This window comes from Ascaphus truei, chromosome 5, assembly GCF_040206685.1.
Source record: "Ascaphus truei isolate aAscTru1 chromosome 5, aAscTru1.hap1, whole genome shotgun sequence".
NCBI classification, from domain to species: Eukaryota; Metazoa; Chordata; class Amphibia; order Anura; family Ascaphidae; genus Ascaphus; species Ascaphus truei.
The window spans coordinates 66,610,317-66,632,259 of NC_134487.1; the positions used below are offsets into that span (position 1 = coordinate 66,610,317).

The following is a 21,943-nucleotide window of genomic DNA, read 5'->3' on the forward strand; positions in this document are numbered from 1 at the left end:
CCCCTGTCCTTAGGGAGGCTAGTGGATGAGATAGAGGAATATGAAGTTGCAGCTGCTGTGAATATGGATTGCAGAGCGATCCAAAATGGCAGTTCCCGCTACCCGGGGAGACCGCGTGGGCCAGTTGCAGAAAATGCTGCAAATGCAAAACTTGCAGAAAGTTGTCCGGGATTGGCGCCAAAAGAAAAATTCCACCCTGCGGGGAGGTATGGCGCGAAACCTGAAATCACGCCCTCTAGGACTGAAAGAGGTGCGGCCTCAATTAAAGGACATCCAATTAACTTGTGGGACCCTCCCCAAATATTCACCAGGGGGAGGGGTCTCTATCTCTGCCAGCCAAGACCCGAGTTGTCTGAGGGAGGAGGTGGGTGTGAGCTTCCTGTCCCACAGTTGCGAGCTGGTGAACAGGAGAGACCATTGTGCAAAGTGTCTCCCGTAACTAGCACAACAAAGAGCGAGATGGACATTGGGGTATATCCCTATTTATTGCCAGGAGGCTCCCTGGTAGTAAAGGCGGGGGCGGACACAGCCATGCTGACGGCTGAAGCTCCGCGTGCGGCCTGCACCGAACCAGTTGATCCCGGAGAATGGGGATCGCTCCTAATGATCAGAACGGAGCCTGAAGAGAGAGGGGTCTACAACCGCGGTGAGAACCCGGAACCTCACCGTCGGTCCCCTGCGGCAGTGCCACTCCCCGAGTCGGAGTTCGGCTCCTCGAAAGAGGAACAAGCGATCCTAACGACGGTGGTGATGCGCCTACCGGCGGACCACTACAGCGGTGCTGGAAAGGAACCGGCACTTACCTGTGTCGCGGCGGAGCGGAGTCTCGTGTCGCCGGTGCAGAACCAACCCGAGAGGCGAAGTCCCACGGCCGTGGTGACTTACAGCGCGGAAGGAGGAGAAGATTCCATCCCGAGCCGACGGAGCGGTGAGATACATCCTTACCCTCCCCAGGCGCCGGTGGTGGCAACGGCGGAGGAAGGCCTAGCCCAGGCCCGAACGGAGCGGAGAGCAGAACCATCACTTCCGGCGGCGGATGTCGTTGTGGAGGAAGAGATCCCGCATGGGGATCCATCGCAAGATGGCGGAGTATCCGGTTCCGGTGATGACGTCACTTCCGGCGGAGGTAGCGGAACGACCAGAGAGAGAACCACAACGCCTCGGCGATCGGCCAGTGCTTCCCGATCACCTGTGACAACAAAGAGCTGGCAGGCTGCGAGGAGAGCTGAGACGGATGAGGCCCAACCAGCGGCACGTCCGCACAATGATACGGGACTATACGAAGGCAGAGAGCGGGTCGGAACCCCGCGGATGCCCATTACCTGTCCCTACGCCCAAACCCATGCCCTAGATAAAGCCCCTGTCCCAGTCACCTTTTCCCGTGGGTCCACGTCCAGTTTGGGAATGTCGGGAGGGTCCCAGGGAACCGGTGAGGAACGGACTGGGGAGAGACTGAACAGTTACACTTCAGAGGGGGGTTCCAGGGGTGGAGGGCAACTGGGTATGGCATCAATGGACCGGTGGGTGCCTAATGTAACCGATTCGGCAGAGGAAAAGGTACCGGGATCATACCTATGGTCCAAGCCTCGCTCGGAAAGAACCGCGGGGATATCTTCTTGGGGGAATGCAGAGGAAGGGGACTCAATAGAGCCCATGGGTCCTGACATCCTACCAGACCCAGTAGACCCTGATGAGCCCCTGTCATGGGTGTTGCCAGGGAGGGCAGGGAACGCAGAGCTGACTAGGAGCAGCCGGGCCGAGAGGGCTATTATAGCCAAGTACAAAGCGCCCCACAGGTTGGAGTACCTGTATGTCCCTGAACCCCTCATGGAGGGAGAAATTGAGTTTAAAATGGGTTCCACTGGTGAGGATAGGGGATATGGTACTGATGAGGAGGAAGGATCAGGGGAAGAAGATTGGGATCCTGGCGGGTTACATGAGAAGTGTCGCGCAGAGGGTTACAGCATTGCTGCTTTAAGCCCAGTGGACCATGCTGTGCGCAAGTCACCGTAAGAGGGTATGGTAGTACCACTAATGGATACTCCATAAGGGAGTAACCCTGGTTGTTATACATCTATGTTAGGATGTATCTGTTATGTTATGATGAAGAGATGTACTGTAATGTTGTGACTAATTATGTATGTCATCCATTTTACAGTGCTTCTTGAAGAAAGGTACTTCAAATTTAGGTCCCAGCCGGGCCGGTGGGATTCACCAGGGGGAGAATTAGCGGACATGTAAAATGGCTGCAGTCATCTCTCCTGCTGACAGTAAGGCCTGGTAAGTTATGGGCATGCCAGCAGTTATCATGGAGGTTTGCCCTCACACCCTGGTGAGGTGTCATATGTCTCATAGGAAGAGACAACATGCTGTGTGTCCACGGTTAGTGACATCAGAGATGTGCCTGTTCCTAGGGGGATATAAGACACAGCACTGCCTAAAGTTAGTCAGTTGAGTTCCTGTTGCTGTGCTGCTGTGCTCAGTAAGAGGCAGATGGAGGTCTGCAACATTGTTGCAGTAGTCTGAATGCAGAGCTGTGAGTCTGGCAACACAAGCAGACAGAGACAAGCTGCCTGAGAGAACTGTGACCAGGGACCTGGCACAGGGCCGAGATCCCTGCGGGGATAGGGAACCCACCTATTAAGGGAAGGCGTACCTTTCGAAGGGAAGCAGCTGGAAGATGGAGGGCTAAGTATACCCCATTGTGGAGGGCAGCTAGCCCACCTCAAGCAATAAAGATGCTCTTAATCACAAACCCTCTCGTGTACATGTGTGGAGTGAATGTACAGAGGGGAGCACCACAGAGGAGTTCCTCGCCAGGACCATCCCCAAGTGACCGAAGGGACCCTGATGAGGTGGAGGCGCTGCACTGGAACTAGGTAGGACTCAGCACACTACCTCAGCTGCCTGTCTGGACGGGTCCTCCCCACACACCATCATGCGGGAGACTCAGGAGTCCTGTAGCCAACAGGTGCACCACCAGACACTATCACACTGTAATGGGGACCGGTTAGACCACAGGGGCCAATGTGAGATTGGGTGGGTCAGGCCGGGTCAGAAATACCGTTACATATATATATATATATATATATATATATATATATATATATATCGGAAATAGCCGTGTCAGTTGCGATAGTGCAGAATAAATGAGTTCTTCAGTATTAGGTGATACCTTTTTTATTTGGACTAAAACAATTTATGTCATAGACAAGTTTTCGAGAAATCTCTCTTCCTCAGGTCGGCAATACTGATTGACAAAGGAATATGGCTAAAACAGTGTAAGTGAGAGCAAAAAAAAAACAGAGATGTACTGTAGATAAGGTGGGGTGATAAAGTGTTTGAAGCCATGGAAGGGTGACAAGGAACAGCATGGGGGGGGGGAGAAGGTGTGGATAAGAAAAGAGAGCACTGAGCCCCTACAGTCACAATTAGAGCAGCTTTCATAGGGGCTTGGGGGAATTAAAAATTCCCCCGCTTGCCGGCGCGACAGGCCGGTCGCGTGAGCGGTTAGCCCAATGAGGGCGAACCAGCTCCGTGACGTCACTGGCCCGCCCCCAGCCAGTGACGCACCCGCCCCCGGCCCGCCCCCTGACGGCCCGCTGACAGCGCGTGCGGTAAGCAACCGCAAGCCCAGGGAAAGCACCCGCTTTCCCTGAGCCTCAGCGCGCCTCAGCACGCCAGCAGGGAGCCTGGCCGAGGCCCTAGACGTGAATGTGCTCAAAAGTGATCTTTTTATTTGCTATATGCAATACGGTGGAAGTTTCTTGTTGCCTTTTTCACCCATCATAACTTAAAACGTGATGATACACATACACAAATATATATATGAGTCACATAGACAACTATGGAGATTTTTTTGTCAAAATAGGCCCAGGTGGCGGTTTGAGCTTATAAAGCTGAAGCTTATATAAACATGACCCCTATGAGAGGCAACACAGGGTAGATGAGCCAGAAGAGAAAAATAATAGCGGTAGGATTGTGATGGATCTTGGATTAATCAGCCCTCACTTTGAAGCACAGATCAAATCAAAGCAGCACAGGAGCAGTTGATTCAACAAGTCGTAATGTACTCTGTAGTAGCTAGACCGAATCCCTACAATTAGTTACACTGCAAGTGGAAAAATAATAAAAATAATATACTTTTGTAGCAAATCCCTCTCTAGCTAATAGACAAATCATTTGTTTTTTGCATGCTCCAATGTGAGAAAAAGACATTCAAAAATCATGTGTTCACATGGAACGTGTACACTACTAGTCTGATATTTAATGAAGGAATCAAGTTTCAGCCAATCAAATGACATGTTTATACAGAATGGATTATATGTATTTGTTCTTAGTACTAACTCAGTAGACTTTATGGTAGTATACTGTAGATAGATTTATCCTCACATGCAAGGGAAATGAAGCTGATTAGACATTAATTGCTAGCTATACTCTAAGCCTATTTGATTGGCAGATGTATAAATAAACTAAAAAGATCAATAATGCATGTAAATTCTTTGTGACTTCAGTTAGTTTATGCATATATAATGTGTATATTATTTCATATACAATAAAACATAAAATGTATACTGTGGGAAACAAATGTGATATTATATGAGAATGTTTGATTGCCTCCAATAGAAATATAAATAAAACATTAGCAGCTGGCCCTATTAGAATTTAACAAAGGTTGAACACAATAGAAACACGTTTTTTTTTTCAACTTAATCTACTTTGTTACTATGTGACTGAAACATGACTACATCAGAAACTAGTATAGTCATCATTTTGCCACATTTGTTTCATATAATGATAAAACTGAAGACATTGAATTTGCTTAGTTGCCTTGGTAATAAAACAGTTTGTGAAATATTCCTAAGGGACAATGTTGGATGCCACTGTAACTAAAATCAGAAGACTTTATGTCCCAGATAGTCATAGCTTTCCTTCTGCAACAACTGCAGCACATTCATCTATATTTACATGATAATGACTATATATTTGAAAACAAACTTACTGTACACAGAAAGAGGATAAGACAGATTGCACAGGAAACAAAAAAGAAGTATGATAAACCCTGCATGAACCTGCCAGAGACATGACGGTTCAGAAGGAGGGGCTCAGTGAGTAAAGACACTGACTGGCACTGAGTTTGAAGCAGGGGAACCTGCTTCAATTCCTGGTGTCAGGACCTTGGGCAAGTAACTTTATCTCCCTGTGCCTCAGGCACCAAAATTGATTGTAAGCTCCACGGGGCAGGGACCTGTGCCTGTAAAATGTCTCTGTAAAGCGCTACGTAAAGCTAGCAGCACTGTCCAAGAGCATGCTATTATTATCATTTGACCTTTACAAATAACATTTTGCTTTATGTATTGAAGTCATGTTAACTGAAAATATAAACTGATTTGTTTTTTGTAGGGTGACCCATTCAGTGCTGTGTTGCTTTGCTATGAATTACAGGAATCGATGGTTTCACTGTACTTTATAGTCTCCCTTTGAATTTGTATTTATTTATTTTTCTCCATATTATGGGGAATGGCTTTTCTTGCTCTTTGATTTGCAGGCACAGAAATTTAAAACCCAAGAAATAAAATGAAAACCTGATATTGGGACACAACTGGTAGAATGAGTAAATAATATCCCACAAAGCAACTTTCTCCTGTGCAATCTACCCAAAATGCAGCATCATTTCACTTTTCCATGCTCATCTCCTCTTTAAATCCCTCTCCTGGCTTCACATTAAGTTCTGGATCATGTACAAAGTTATCCTACTAATCTTCAAGGCTCTCATTCATCTGCTGCTCCATAAATATACACGTTGATTTCTCAGTATGTCCCAGCTCATCTCCTGTACTCTGCACCCTGATATTCAAAACCTATGCTAAAAAAGGTGTACTTTATAGGAATAAATTCTCCCTAAAACAGCTGATGCTAATGCCAATTACGGACAATGGGGACATAGTATATGGTACAGCCCACCAAACTTACCTTAGCAAACTTGACACCCTCTACAACTCAATATGCCACTTTTGTAATATTATGTAACTACAACACACATCACTGTGAAATGCTCAAAGAACTAGATTGGCCATCACTTGAGTCCAGGTGCAAAGTACATATTTCCTGTCATGCCTTCAAATACTTTCTTGGCAAGCTACCCGTCTATCTGAACAAGTTCCTCACCCCTACCACATGCAGCACTTATCATCTGAGATCTGACTCCAAAAGACTGTCCATGGTCCCACGGTTCAACAAAGAATCCGGACGCTCATTCTTCTCTTACCGTGCACCCCAAAATTGGAACAATCTACCAGAGACTCAAAGCCACCAGTTCTTTCAAAATTAAAGCGGTCTCATATTTTAATCTGGTCTGTAACTGTTCCATACGCCTATAATATATTATCTTTAACTGTTCATGCACTGTCTTTATATATAATGTATAAACCTGTTCATTTAAAGTAACCATGTATTGTCATCATAACTATGCCCAGAATATACTTGAAAATGAGAGGTAACTCTCAATGTATTATTTCCTGCTAAAACATTTTTATAAATAAATAAAAATAAAATAAATAAATCATAACTGTCTCCTTTCACCTCTCCTGCCCTCTCACCTTAAACCTTTTTTCTTTGCAGTCCCTTTCCTGTGGAACTCCCTCACAGTCAGTACACACGAAGCATCTTCGTTTCCTACCTTTAAGTCAAACCTAAAAATGCACCTTCTGAATAAAGCATTTCAATAGCCCAGATCCATGGCTACTGGCCCTACCTACAGACACATTTACCAACCATTGTGGCCAAGCACTACTGCAGGGGTGCGCAAACGTTTCAGTAAGCGCCCTCCCGGCCTGAACTCCCCCCCCCCCCCTGCTCGCACCCCCCACTTACCTGGTGTCCGGCGTCTTCTGATGTCACGACGCTGCGTTGCCATGGCAATGTGATGTCATGTAACACCGCGGCATCATTTGACGCTGTGTTACCGTGGTGATGCGTCACTGGAAGCTGCCGTAGACTAGGTAAGGGAAGTTACAGAGGCCTCGCGCGCTCTCCCCAACATTTAGGGAAGAGCGCAGGGCCTCTGTAACTGCCGTGCCACCCCCATAAAATCTTGCACCCCCCAGTTTGCGCACCCTTGATATACTGCACTCACTCCTTTACATGCTGACTCGTTTCCTAACATACCACTTACATAGTAAGTCACTAATATTGTTTGTTGCACTATAATGATTTAATTTCCTGTGTGTTATTATCTCTTTTGTAAAGCGCTGTGTACACTGCTGGTGCTATATATTATATATATATATATAGTGCAGAATAAATGAGTTCTTCAGTATTAGGTGATACCTTTTTTATTGGACTAACAAAGGTATATCAGTATTGCTTGAAATGAAGAAGAGAGGATAAGTCTCGAAAGCTTGTCCATTGACATAAATTGTTAGTCCAATAAAAAGGTATCACCTAATACTGAAGAACTTATTTATTCTGCACTATCGCAAGTGGACTAACACTGCTATTTTCTGCTTTATTTATATATATATATATATAATCAAAAAATAAATAGATGATACCGTTCTGTGGCTAACGAAATGCTTTTATTTGTGCGAGCTTTCGAGATACACTGATCTCTTCTTCCGGCGATGTTACAATGAATGAAGCAAGCAAAAGGTATACTTATAAACAGTGTCTCTTGGAATGTTATCTGTGCTTGTCCTTCCCCCGGTTCGGGATCAGATGCTCCTTTTTGCATTTGCTGAGGAAGATGATATCGCTGTCTAGTTGTGCCTGTTTTTTCAGTAAATCCTTTAGCTTCATTTGAGTGCGGTACAATGTGGTATCTTCCATATTTTCATGTAGATGTATCAGTACCGTGTTAGCCGAGCTTCAATAATCAAAAAAAAAATAGGTGATACCGCTCTGTGGCTAACGAGACACTGTTTTTTAAGTATACCTTTTGCTTGTTTCATTTATTGTAACATCACCGGAAGAAGAGATCAGTGCATCTCGAAAGCTCGCACAAATAAAAGCATTTCGTTAGCCACAGAACGGTATCACCTATTTTTTTTTTGATTATTGAAGCTCGGCTAACACGGTACTGATACATCTACATCTACGTTAGCCACAGAACGGTATCGTCTATTTATTTTTTGATTATTGAAGCTCCGCTAACACGGTACTGATACATATATATATATATATATATATATATATATATATATTTTTTTTTTTAATGAGGTGCCCAAGGAGGAGGAGTAGCAGTTGTAATCATATACGTATTTAAATAGAATTTGCAATTCTTCCTAATATAACACTGGCAATGTATGGTACATCAGGGATTATTCATTAAAGTGTGATAGTGCCAATCTCAAATGGACTTACTGACACATTTCACTATAGCCTTTAATGAATAACACGCATAATGCTATACAGCAAGGCCCCGCTTCTCGGCGCCCCGCTTTTTGGCGATCAGTCAATACGGCGACACCGAGAAGGGGGCTGCCATGTCTGCGCGTGCGAAGAACGGAACGATCCGAGGTCACGCATGCGCAGGACGGGCCGGGGACAGGCATGCGCAGAATGGGGGGTTTGCCGAGGTTGCGCATGTGTAGAACGGTGCATTGCCGAAAATCGCCGGTTCCGCTTTCTGGCGATTTTCGCTTTGCGGTTGGCCCTTAGAACGGAACCCGTCGCATGCCCGGGGCCCTCCTGTACACAGAATTTTCCAAGAGAAATTAGGCTCTGACCGAATAATCTTTCAATGTATTACTTTGGGCATGGAGGACATAAAAAAAAAAAAGAATATCGTGTCTTATACTGTATAGCGCTAACACTAACTAGAATATTTGAGGCACAATGCGAGTTTACATTGTAATTTTGATGCTTATAGCACAGGGAGATAAAGTGACTTGATCAAAGTCACAAAGAGCTGATAACAGGTTTCAAACCAGCCTCCAGTGCCCCAAAGTCAGTGTCACTGTTGTCATAGTGTCTACTCACTGAGCCACTTCCTCCGCATTTACCGAAGGTCACATGGAGGTCACAATATTATTGAAACATATGTTCACCAGCTTCAAAATCAGTGATGTTATTGCTAGTTTACTCCACATGTCAATATTTCATTTGCCATTGGTCAACCAAAACAATATTGTTATGCTGTTTTTTACATTCCAGACCACACACATAATTATAGCATGTACTACTATAGGCTATGCAAATAAGTAACAAAACGCTTACCTTGCTAATGAGATTCTTGCCCGCTGGCCTCCACTCAGCGTTATTCCTCCTTCTCCTAGCACAGTATTATCTTTTTCTGGAAACTTTGCAACTTCCTGTGAACAGATCAAAAATGTGGTGTTGACTCGAGCAAAGATTACCTACATACCTACAATAGAACAGTATTTTTCTGGCTACCTGTGTATGAAAGGTTTTTTTTTTTTACTCATCTACCAGTTTTATATTAACGTTAAAGCAGCAATACTACATTCTCCCTGTTTTTTCTTATTATTTTTATATGTGAAGCATGTGGCAATGTATAATTATACATGCTTACCTAAGCTGGCAATCGTTTGGTGCTCCTGCTAGAAATCTGTAAAAATCATGATTGTGTGCCTAACGAAATGGCCGTCTTCTGACTTTGTGCTGCAGTCTGTGAAATGCTGCAGCTGATATATAACATTATATTACTAAGTGTAACACATTATTGTTACAGCTTTCAGAGTAATAGACAGTCTACTGTTTGGGACACAGCAACACAGCAACATATCTGTTTGTGATACTTTGTTGCCAAATGGAAAATCTCATAGTCTGTGTCAGAGCCTGTTTCAAAAGAGGAAGTGGATATGACTTTGCAATTGGTTGCTGTATCAACCAAAGGATGATCAGTACATTTAAAAAAATTATTAAAAACGGAATTAGGAGATTGAAAAATGCAAATAGTATTATTTAATACTACAGAACAGATTTATTAAATAATAAAAAAAAATAGCATTATTCACATGCTGTTTTAAAGCAACAATCCCCAATAAAGTATCTGTTCCAGATGGTCTTTTAGATCTGAACGGAGCTATTTTTATCTCCAGGGTTAATGGTAATCCAAAACAAATAAATAATCAGCTGAGTTTTTCTTTAATAATAATATAGGAATGTTATCATTAATTACTTACTACAATAAAACAATTACAAGTTCAATACTTTAAAGGTGTTGCAAACTTATAGCAAATTGATTTTTTCTTTTCTGCTGATGTCATCAGACTGTAAGTGTACGGTTTAAGTTGAACAAGTAAACCAAGATAAAACAGTGAAATCTAAACCCATTAACTATATTATCTGTGGGGATTGTGCGTCAGTATAATAAACTGAGTGTCAAAGTATTTTATAAGAAATAGATGGAAGGGAAAGGGGAAGAAAACATATATTCTGTAGCTCTTTAATGCGATATCTAAAAGGGAAATCCATTGTTTTTTTTTACTACTGTATAACAAAATGCTTATAAACATGCATACAGCAAACATCACATACTATATCAAAAGCCAACCCGCCAGTACTGAGGAACCAATTAAGCAAAAGAAGGAAGACAAAGAGGAGATCCCTGTTGTCTGCACTCTAGGGTGACTAATTATGTTAAAATTTAATTTGCATAAATTACTGTCTCTAAAGTGCAGACGACATGGGCATTTTCTTTTCTATTTTCACCCTTCTTCTAGCAAACACCACCCTTACCGACTCAGCCATTCTCGGACTGAACCTACACACCTACTGCAGAATATTTCAACTACAATTATAAATCAGAGACATAATAACTTATTGGAATGGTTTGCACAGTTATGCTTGGAAAGCTTTTATTTTTCTGCAACAGGAGCCTCGTGTACTTCCCATAAAAAGAACACTATACAGTACATTCCAGTAATACCTATTTAGCAGGAACTGTACCTATATTTTATGTCCTGTACCTATTAAAACTAGCTGTACCTCTTTCCACCTGAGTGTGGGAGCTGAGTCGTGCTGTTCGGTGACTGTCTTCCATTGGTTGAAACTTAAAATATTCAGCTAATATCAATGACTGATTTGACAAATGGTCAGCAGGTTATTGGTGATTATCACTACTTCTATTTTATGTATGCATTAGTACAGGGGAGCGCAAACTTTTTGTGCTGCGCCCCCCTGTCACTCTGCCCCCGGCTCTCGCGCCCCCCTGCCTACCTTCATTCGCTTCAGATGACGTCACACGCCCACACAGCGTCAAGTCACATGGTGCCGCGGCGTCTATTGACGCCGCGTTGCCATGGCGATGCAACACAGACGGCTGAATCCCGGTAAGTAAACAGTTGCAGGGGCCTCACGCGATCCCCCGGCATTTAATTTAAATGCCTGGGGGAAGAGCGCGGGGCCTCTGCAACTGCCCGCGCCCCCCCAGCACAATCTCCCGCCCCCCCTGGGGGTCGCGCCCCCCACTTTGCGCACCGCTGCATTAGTATATACAAATAGATCCTGAAATACATTGATTTAATTGATACAAATATATTTACACATATTACATTGCATGTGTTACGTTACAATACCTTCATAGGAAGTGCTCGCCTACTTTTAAGCTCCTGTATCCAACAATGACAGAAGAACTAAAGTTTCCCTATTTTCATTTGCCAGAACTACTGCATGACATTGGGCACTATTGCTAAGCCTGCTGTCTACAAGCACTCCTAAATCCTTCCCCATTGAGGATTCACCTAATTTTCCCCATTTAATTTGTAAGTAGCCTGTTTCTTTTTGTCTCCCAAATACATAACCTTACATTTATCTGTATTAAACCTCATCTGCCATTTACCTGCCCAAGTTTCCAGTCTCCCCAAGTCCTTCTGGGGAGAAATTACATCCTGCTCTAATTTTACTACTGTACACAATTTAGTCAGTACAGATAGAGACTTTACTCTCTATGCCAACCCCAAGGTCATTGATAAATAAGTTAAAGAGCAGGGGTTCCAGTATCGATCCTTGAGGTACTCTACTTACAACTCTAGCCCAACTTTAAAAGGTTCCATTTATGACAACTCTTTGGTGTATATCCTTCAAACAGATTTCAATTCAGGTGCAAATATTTTTACTGAGTCCAATTTGCTAACCTCGAACACAGTTACCTCTTCTATGGCACTGTATCAAACGGCTTGGCAAAATATAAGTAACCACATCAACTGCTTTACCCTGGTTTAAATTCCAACTTACCTCTTCAAAGAAACTAAAAAGGTTAGTTTGGCATGACCTATCCTTAATAAATCCATAAATCTTTTACTAATAATTTTGTTATTCATTAGGTATTCTTGAATATTATCCCGTACTATACCTTCAAGTAGCTTCCTCATTATTAATATCAGGCTTACAGGTCTGTACTTCCATAGTTGTGATCTAGCTTCCTTTAAAATATATGCACCATGTCTGTTTTACGCCAATCTTGTGGTACTGAGCCTGGGGAAATGGAGTCCTTGAATACAGAATATAATGGTTTGGCTATTACTAAACTTGGCTTCTTTAGAACCCTTGATGTATGCCTTCGGGGCCAGGTGCCTTATTTACTTTAATTTTATCAAGCCGCCTATCCACTTCTTTCTCAGATAACCAATTGTTCATTAATATAGCGTTTGTGGCTTCCTCCTGTGGCACTATTTTTGCAATTGATTCTTCCCTGGTAAATACTGTAGAGAGGCAAACAGTTTGTTTAATATCTGTTTTTTCCTTATCTCCAATAATTTCCCTGCCCATCTCACACAGAAAGGGCCCTATATTTTATTTTCTAATCTTTTTGGTATGAAGGTACTTAAATAACTTTTTAGAGTTGATCTAACTTTCTGTTGCAATCTTTTTTATATTTACAATTTTTGCTCATTTCATTGCCCTTTTGCAACTTTTGTTACATCCCTCATAATTCTGATATGATGCCTCTGTCACATATGCCTTTACGACTAACTGCCAGCCTCTTCCTTTCCATTTCCTCCGCTACCTGTTTATTTAGCCACATTGGTTTAGACTTGTTTGTTTTAACTGTATTACCCAAGAGTAAGCATTACACTGATACAGTAAGTGTTCTTTTCTAACAATGTTTTAAAGACTGCCCATTTAGCTTCCACATTTTCCCTTCAAAAATATCATCCCAATGTACAGTAAAATTCCTTGTAATTTATCCCTCAGTTTATTAAATCTGCTTTTCTAAAATTGTAGGTCTTTGTTGATCCCATGTAATACAGTTTTTGATCATTTATTTCAAATGAGACCATGTTATGATTACTGTTTCCCAAATGTTCCCGGACATGAATATTTGGTATTACTTCTACATTGGTTGATATTACCAAATACAGTATTGCCCCTCTCCTGGTTGTTTCCTCAATAATTTGGGTCATGCAATTGTCTTTAAGCACCCCCAAAAACCTGTTTCCTTTTGTTGTAATGCTAATCGCATTGCCCTAGTCTGTCTGGATAATTAAAATAACCCATTATGCAAACATGACCTTCTGTAGTTTTGATGCCTTCTCCATTTGCAAAAGTATTTTGGCTTCTTCAATCTCAAAGATATTTGGTGGTTTATAGCATATCCCTACAAACATTTTCTGTGTACTTTTACCTCCACTGCTAATTTCTATCCACAAGGTCTCTACATTGTCGGCTTTCCCTTCATAAAAATCTTCCCTTATAATACAGTAGGTGTTAGATGTGGTTTAACATATAAACATACTCCACCTCCTCTTCTATTTGCTCAATCTTTCCGAAAAAGGGGAAAACCCTCTAAACGAACTGCCCAGTCATAAATTTCATCCCACCCTGTTTCAGTAATGCCAATGATATCATACTGCTCCCTAGAAGCTATTAATTCAAGCTCCCCCATTTTATGTCAGGCTTCTTGCATTAGCATGTATTTAAGGTATTTTCCAGTCTGTGCTATTGTTATCTTATCTGCTTCTGCCTTTCTACGTTCATTGAATTTATGTTTAGAAGTTTTCTAGTATTATCAGTATTTAATATGGGTGTCTCCCTGCTTACAAAACTCCAACTTGTTCCCATTCTACCTCCATGACCGCTGCTATTTCCCCATCCCTATCTATTCTGTCTAGTTCATTGTCTGTTTCTTGTCCCTCCCCCCTCCTTCATAGTGGCCTACAGCACAGTATCAAACAGAGTGAGGCCACTTTGGCCTTCACCTCCAGCATCCACCACTGAATAAGTAGTACAGTAGCTATGACATATGCTGTATAGTGATCTGGTTTGGACTACAATCTGCTTAGAACCTGAAGTTACATAATATATCGAAATATATCACAATGTGCCATGTGCAGTACATGGGGAGAGTAAGTAGGGGGGGTATACATGGGGGGGGGGAATGAGTGGGAGAAACAAATGTGGGGGGGAGAGTGAGTAGGGAGAGAGCTATGCATGGGGGAGAGAGTGAGACATCAGACAAAATACATTTTAGAGCCATTTCTATATATATTATATATCCAGGGCTGCTAGCAGGGGGGAAGAGTCAGGGGAAAAAAAGGAGGAGAAATACATGGGAGTTGGGGAGAGTCAATGGAGGGGAGATAAATACATAGGGGAGAGTGAGTGGGGAGGGAGAAATACATAGGGGAGGGAGAAATACATAGGGGAGGGCGAGAGGGGTGTATAAATACATGGGAAAGAGTGAATGGGGAGAAAATACATGGGTTGAGTGAGTGGGGAGAAGATATGCATGGGGAGAGAGTGTTGGGGTAAGAAATACACGGGGGAGTGAGTGGGGGCAAAAATACATGGGGCAGTTAGTGGGATGAAGAAATACATGGGGGAAATGAGTGGGAGGGAGAAATACATATGGAGGTGTGAGTGGGGATGGAGATAGGTATGGGGGAGAGAGTAAATGGGGGTAAGAAATACATGGGTGTGGAGAGAGGAAGATATGCATGGGGAGAGAGTGAGTGGGGTGGAAATACATTGAGAGAGGGAATGGGGGTAAGAAATACAAGGGGGAGAGTGAGTGGCAGGAGATAAATACATAGTGGAGATAGTGAATGGGTGAGAAAATAAACGAGAGAGAGTGAGTGGGGAGGAGAAATACATGGGGGAGATATAGATGGGGGTGAGATGGAGTGGAGGGGGAGGAATATATGGGGGAGAGTAACTGGTGAGAAGAAATACAAGTGGGGGAATACAGGGGGAGAGTAAGTGGGAAAGGGATACACATGGGGAAGATATATATGGGGAAGAAAGTGAGTAAGGGGAAAGAAATAATGGGGAGAGTGAGAGGGGGAGAAATACACGTGGAGAGGAGTGACTGGGGGAATATACTGTATACTTATGGGGACAGTGTGTGGAAAGAAATACATGGTGGGAGAGTGAGTGGGTGGGAGAAACACATTGGGAAAAGATAGTGAGAAATGGGGGAAATAGAGTGATGGCGAGGGGGAGAGAGAGATGGGGAGGGAGAGAGACAGAGAGATGGGGAGAGAGAAAGAGATGGGCAACAGAGAAAGATGAGGATGGAAGAGAAAGAAAGAGTGGGGCAAGGAAGAGAGAGCTAGAAAGACTGGAAGGGGGAGAGAGAAAGAAGGTGAGGGGTAGAGAGAGAAAGAGGACGAATGAGAAAGAGATGGTGTGTCTGAGTGAGAGGGGAAATAGAGAGAGTGGGAAAGTCATAGGCGGGGACAGGGAATGTAAGAGAAAGAGGGGGGAAACTTACAGAGCCGTGGACAGGGGGGGACCAGGAGGAAACATTAGTCCTGCGCCCCAGGAAAGCTGTCAGTGGCCCTGGGTATATCCTGTACAAATCAATGCAAAATGTAAAATACAGTAGTTTGTTGTTTTAGCAGCACAAGAAACATGTGGGAGTTACAAAGAAGGGTATCATTTGACAAAATAAAGGTGGGTGCCAAATGTTGTATACTGTACTTAAGAGTGCAAACTACCTATTCTTTTCATTATTGTTCTGGTTAAATTAAAAGGTCAACTTGTCCTTTATTCACTATTGAATAACAGATTTCGTAGGGCACCAGATTTAATTTATTATCCTCACATACCTGGGAAACCATGTGAGAGTTCTCACACAGGAATATGAATTACACAGACATTTTACATCTACTTTTAATGATTAACATGGGTACCTGATATGAATGCTGTTAAAATGTTGCCTGATAAGATACTGGGAAATAGATTGAGTTATGTGAGGACAGAAACACTGGTCCTACCTATTTCATGGTATCTCATTGTCAGAGCATCGCATGCACATTCACATACTGTCGTAAATTAGCTTTTGGTTCTAGAAGGCTACCTGCACCCAACAGGGATAGCAATTAAATACTTTCAATACTTGATACTACTTTCTTTATTAACCTTATATGTAGGCATAATAATAATAATGCATCATTTTATAATGTTTTCAGATTGTGAAGTGCAAGTTCCTTAAAATTGAATGCTACATGTATCTATTTAATAAATATGTTCTCCATACAGCATACCTTATCTCTCCTAGGCAAATGTTAAAAGGCAAACAAACAAAGAAGTAACAAATATAATCCTACTTAATGTGGTGTGAAACCTCATATCCACGCCGGGGATTCCCTGAGCTCATTTAAATGGTTTCCTATCATATGGAAACAGCTCCACGTCCCATTAAATAGCACCATGATAGAATAACTTGCATAAAATCCCTGCTTTCTCTTTGGATTTTCTAAAAACTCATCTAGGTCATAATAGCATATAAAGGGCAATGTTAAAACAACAAACAATATGAAAACTGGCATGTATAACCTTTAATTTTGCATAAATAAAGGCATTTTTTGTTCTTAACCCGAGCTGGTTTCGTTTTTTTACATCCCAAGGAAGTAATCAGGAACATTTTCACTATACATTTATGGCAAAATAATTTCCCAGAGACCTCTCTATACTTAAAGTGATATTTGTCAGACTTGTGGACCCCACTCAAGGACATTAAGTTCACTCCAATCTACACTCTGTAGCCAGATCTAATGCGCCAGGCCGGAATGTGCAGGGATGAGTGGGTGAAGCTATTATGGAACACGTAATGCAATGTGTAGGCAGTGCTCATAAGCGAGACGAGAGGTTTGCTTTCCTGAGTAAAACTTGGCATATCGGGCGAAACATACACCTTGATAGGGTTGAATACATCACCGAGGATGGCCGCAAGCGATGTTACTCGGTGACCATTTATGACAGTGACGGGAACATGGTGCGCAAACCTGATTCTGCTCATTATTACTGACGGTTCAAATGTACAGTGTAACATGTCAAAGTTGGTTAATGCATTTTATGTTTAATGTATAACTATGATGTGGATGTTACGCCTTCTGCGAGGATGGAAGGCAATTTAAAACCAAAGGGAGAATGTAGCCAAGTCTCCTTGGACTACTATTCCTGGCCCTAAGTTCCACTGTCAGTCTAAGAAGGGATAGGGTACAGTGATAATGATCCAGTGAATGTACTACAAATACTACTGCTAATAATCCTCTGCCAGAGCAACAATTGGTGTAGTCCTTGAAGCATGGTAATGACTAAAGAAAAGGTGTCCATGGGGTACATCCTGATACCTCAGGATCCTCTTGGACTGGAGGCGCTGACCACTGAGGAAATTATCGTGAACCTATCCTGATACTCCCCACACCACCGTAGAGATCTCCGGCCTTCTGTTTGCCTCACAGGTGTGACCACAGCAGCCACAGAATACACCGGTAGTAAGACCATTTCCCAGAGGGTAGGGGAAAGAGGGATACAACTCTATATACCAAGCTCCTGGACAGGCCATCTTGATGCTTTTGACCTTCTGTCTCTTGTAGCGGTTTCAACTCTAAGAAATGTGTTAACTTGTTTTCTTACATTTAATGCACATCTGCTTTTTTACCTTTACATTGCCTGTTTTTTTTTAATTTTGTGCTCTAGAATGAATGGAGAAAAATAGCCTTGTGGCAGATTTTGCAGGGACATACTGTAGATCAGGGGACAAATAGCTTGATACATGCTCAAAATGCCTTTCTTGTAATCTAGTTTACAGTAAAATCCAGTGTAATGCTTTATTTGCACCACTTGCATGTCCACATACTGTAATAAATTACTTTTTGGTTTTAGAAGGCACCTGCCCTCAGCAGGTACAGCAATTAAAGCTCACAAGACCAGGGGGAACTGCCAACTATAGAAAGAGAACAGATACAAACAACAGTGATTACCAGGAAATCATTGAGTCCCTGTATGATTTAAAGGGGCAATCACTCCTAGCATCAAGAGAACGCATTCCATTGACATATACTGTATAAGGTGGTCACATCTAGGGGATTTATGCATTTTTAGCTTTATGTAAACAGGTGAGCTGAGACTTGGGAGGGGTTTGATTTTCTTTGACCACTTACCAACTAATTCCTCCCCTTTCCACCCTCACCCCTCCCCCCCCTCCCCCAAAAAATGGCCAGCATGGTTAGATTTGTTTGGGGGAGTCAAATAAGTTAGTTAAATCCTTTCCAAAAGGGTTTTTTTAATGGCCAGCTATGTGGTAGTGTACCTTTTTTAATTGATTTTGATTTGAAATCATAGCAGTGAATAGAATGCAAAAAGTTGGAGGTTTAACAACTGGATTGCCAAACTTTGATAAAGCACAGTAATTACTTATTTCTGATTGCACTTTTCTCCTAATGGGACTGATAGTGCCGCACAATTACAATATAGAGCAAGGTACGCAGCAAGGTACATAGACATCTACCGGCACGGTCCCTGCCTCAATAAGCTTACAATCTATGTTTCTGTGCCTGAGTCACAGGGGAAAAAATTGCCTTACCTAGGAGGTAATACCAACATTGGAACCTGGCTCTACTACTTCAAAGTCAGTGTTATTGACTTCTTCCTTAGGCTTTGTCCCCCGTGCCGCTGACTGCGCTCATGCTTGAGAGTGGCGGCGTCACCAGGAAGGGAACAAGTAGGAGGAAGCACTAAAACACTTTTAAAACAGTAAAACCATAAAAGCAAAGTGGATATAAAATATATATAACACTCAATAAAATCACAGAGATATATGAACCTAAAAAACCCTCATAAATTTAAATAAAACAAATTGAATAAAGTTTATGTAAGATCCAATATCTGAGTCCTGCTGCCTCTGTCAAGAACAGGGGATTTTTCTGGTTCCCTCACAAGTCTACCGATAGGGATCTGGACGATTTGGCGCAATGGGTTGTAAACAAAGGAATATGTATGGGAGAGGAAAATGGCCAATATACACTTCAAATAGTAAGAGAAAGGAGTGATACTTACTGTAGCTCAAATAAAAGTCTTTGAAGATGGTAAATAGGCTACTCCTGCAGTTCTCAAATGATAGGGAACTGTACCTTAAAGAAGGAATATAAAGAACAAAATTGTGCAATAACGTTTTAATAATTCAAAGAAAAAGGAGTGTGATTACAAACTCACAAACACATGTGGTTGTTAGCGCAGTTAAATATACGCTTTCCAGCTTTACATCGCAGGAAACCTCTGTCCAGGCACTTTTTACTGCAGTCCTTGTTGTTCGCTTTTGATAAGATTTGGGGGGTCCTCCCCTGGGGGTCGTCCGCTCCCCACGTCATTGGATTCCCTCCTTTCCTTTCTGCGGGCTTCTGCAGTCCAGGCTCCAATGACGTGGGGAGCGGACGACCCCCGGAGGAGGACCCCCCCCCCCAAATCTCGGCAAAAGTCAGCAACAAGGACTGCAGTAAAGAGTGCCCGGACGGAGGTTTCCTGTGATGTAAAGCTGGAAAGCTTATATTCAACCGCGCTAACAACCACATGTGTTTGTGAGTTTGTAATCACACTTCTTTTTCTTTGAATTATTAAAACGTTATTGCACAATTTTGTTCTTTATATTCCCTCTTTAAGGTACAGTTCCCTATAATTTGAGAACTGCAGGAGGAGTCTTTTTACCATCTTCAAGGACTTTTATTTGAGCTACAGTAAGTATCACTCCTTTCTCTTACTATTTTAAGTGTATATTGGCCATGATCCTCTCCCATACATATTCCTTTGTTTACAGCCCTTGGCGCTAAATCGTTCGGCTGTCCGGCAACTTTTTTGCTAAGCACAAGTGGGGGGGGCCGTGGCCGAGCAGTGACTGGTGCTGATTGGCTGAGGACGTCATGTGACCCTTCAGCGCGCCTCAAACTCAATTTGAACTGTCTCAGCAAGCGCCTAGCACCCGCGAGTGTTTGCGCACGAGCAAACCGTGTGAGCGTGGCCAGACAGATAAAAATTTATTGTGCTGACCGCGCTAAGTGCAAGCACGGTCAGCAGCAGCGTGGACGCAGCCTATTACTCGCTGGGCAACTCCACACTTGTTATAATGTGAGATATAACCAAGGAAAAAAAAGATACATTATATAGCAACTATATGGTTATATATTTGGCTTCAGCACAAATAATATCCTGGCAATGCTATACAAGCTATGTATCAGTATGACCTGGGAGGATATCTGTTCTTCCCCACAAAATCATTCCTAGACAATTATTCTTATGTGGGAAAACTCCTTACTATATTTGCTTTATATTGGTCCTTTACTTTGACAGAAATACATATGGCCAGCTGCACCAAGGAGGCATACAAACAAACATAATCAATCTAGATTCGCTTTGCCACTGCTTCAACGGAACTTTCCAAAACGTTGGAAAAACCAGTGAGAGTTCTGTTCGAACTTTTGGCGCCCAAAGATTTAGCAAATCTGCCTAAATCGGTAACAATTCTCTATTTTGTGTTTTTTGACAGTGGTGAAATAGCAGAGCCCCACAACTTTTAAAAAGTGTTTACACCTCTAATAATAAAATGCTTAGCAACTTTTCCCTTGACTGTGATAAGGACTGTGGTACAATGGAATCAATGGGCTTCCCATGCACCAGCACCAGATATGCACCAGCGCCACATATGCGCCAGCAAAGCTTCTTGTACAGGGGCCACTGTATTGTGCACTTTCTTTGTCAAAAGTGAAGAGTAATAATTTTAGGATTAAAGTGCATTCTTTTGAACCAGAAAATAGTTTTATATGAAGATGATACATGTTGAAGTCATAGGGTAATATAAATAAATACGAGTGCGTATATTAACCACAGTTGTTTGTTATGGTGTGAGCTATGACAAAGGAGAAAGCGACCAATGCTATGAAACTACGGTATATGGATATATCATCGTTCTAGAGGTAAAACCCATTAAGTGCATTTTTGGCAAAAAGTCACTAAATGCACTTTCCGACATGGGATTTCTTGATATTTTTATTGAAACACTCATTAAGTGCCTATTTAGTCATAGTTAAGAGTTACCAAAACATCACATTTATTAAGTATGATTTTGAAATAATGTCCAACAGAACATGTAATCGCCTTTTCCTCAGCACTCAAAGAATGTAATTAATGATTTTTACCTCTACAACGGCGATATCTTGTAACCACAGTTGTTTATACAAGATACGAGAAAGCAAAAAATGACAAATAAATTGGTAGCAGTGGTATACTTGTGAAAAAAAAGCTAGTTTTTGAACAGAACGTAATATCATATTCATTTGAATAAATGGAATAAAGCAATTTTCAGGAAATCACCGACTCCATAGTTGAGAATGATACACAGCATGAGACAGCTGTGCAATAAATGTAAAACTATTAGGATAACAGCTCTTAGTGTCACGAGATTCATATACTGTATCCAACTACAAGGATAAGGAGACACCATTCATTGGGGCGTGTTTATCACAACAATGCAAATAGAGATATTGTCATCAAGCGTCTTTTAACATCAATCAAGGTCCTGGGCAGCTCTTTTTCTGAAATGGTTCTGCAGAGAGCAGGGTTAAAAACCATGTCTCGGAAGCAATTACGGTAATCTAGACGGAGTCCAAGGCAGCATCATCTGATAAAAGATACATGGCACGGTGATCAAAGAGAAAGCCGTGCAAGCACACAGTGTCCGCATCAAAACTATCTATACGTAACA

At 42.2% G+C, this 21,943-nt stretch overlaps 1 protein-coding gene across 1 annotated transcript in view; it reads right to left on the reverse strand.

Annotated features, from left to right (window-relative positions):
* The window catches only part of CFTR (CF transmembrane conductance regulator), a 203,266-nt gene that overhangs the window by 62,601 nt on the left and 118,722 nt on the right, over nucleotides 1-21,943 (reverse strand). The window contains exon 12 of the mRNA XM_075599966.1: nucleotides 9,217-9,311. Coding sequence (XP_075456081.1) covers nucleotides 9,217-9,311 — 95 coding nt within the window. The remainder of the gene's footprint in view (nucleotides 1-9,216; nucleotides 9,312-21,943) is intronic.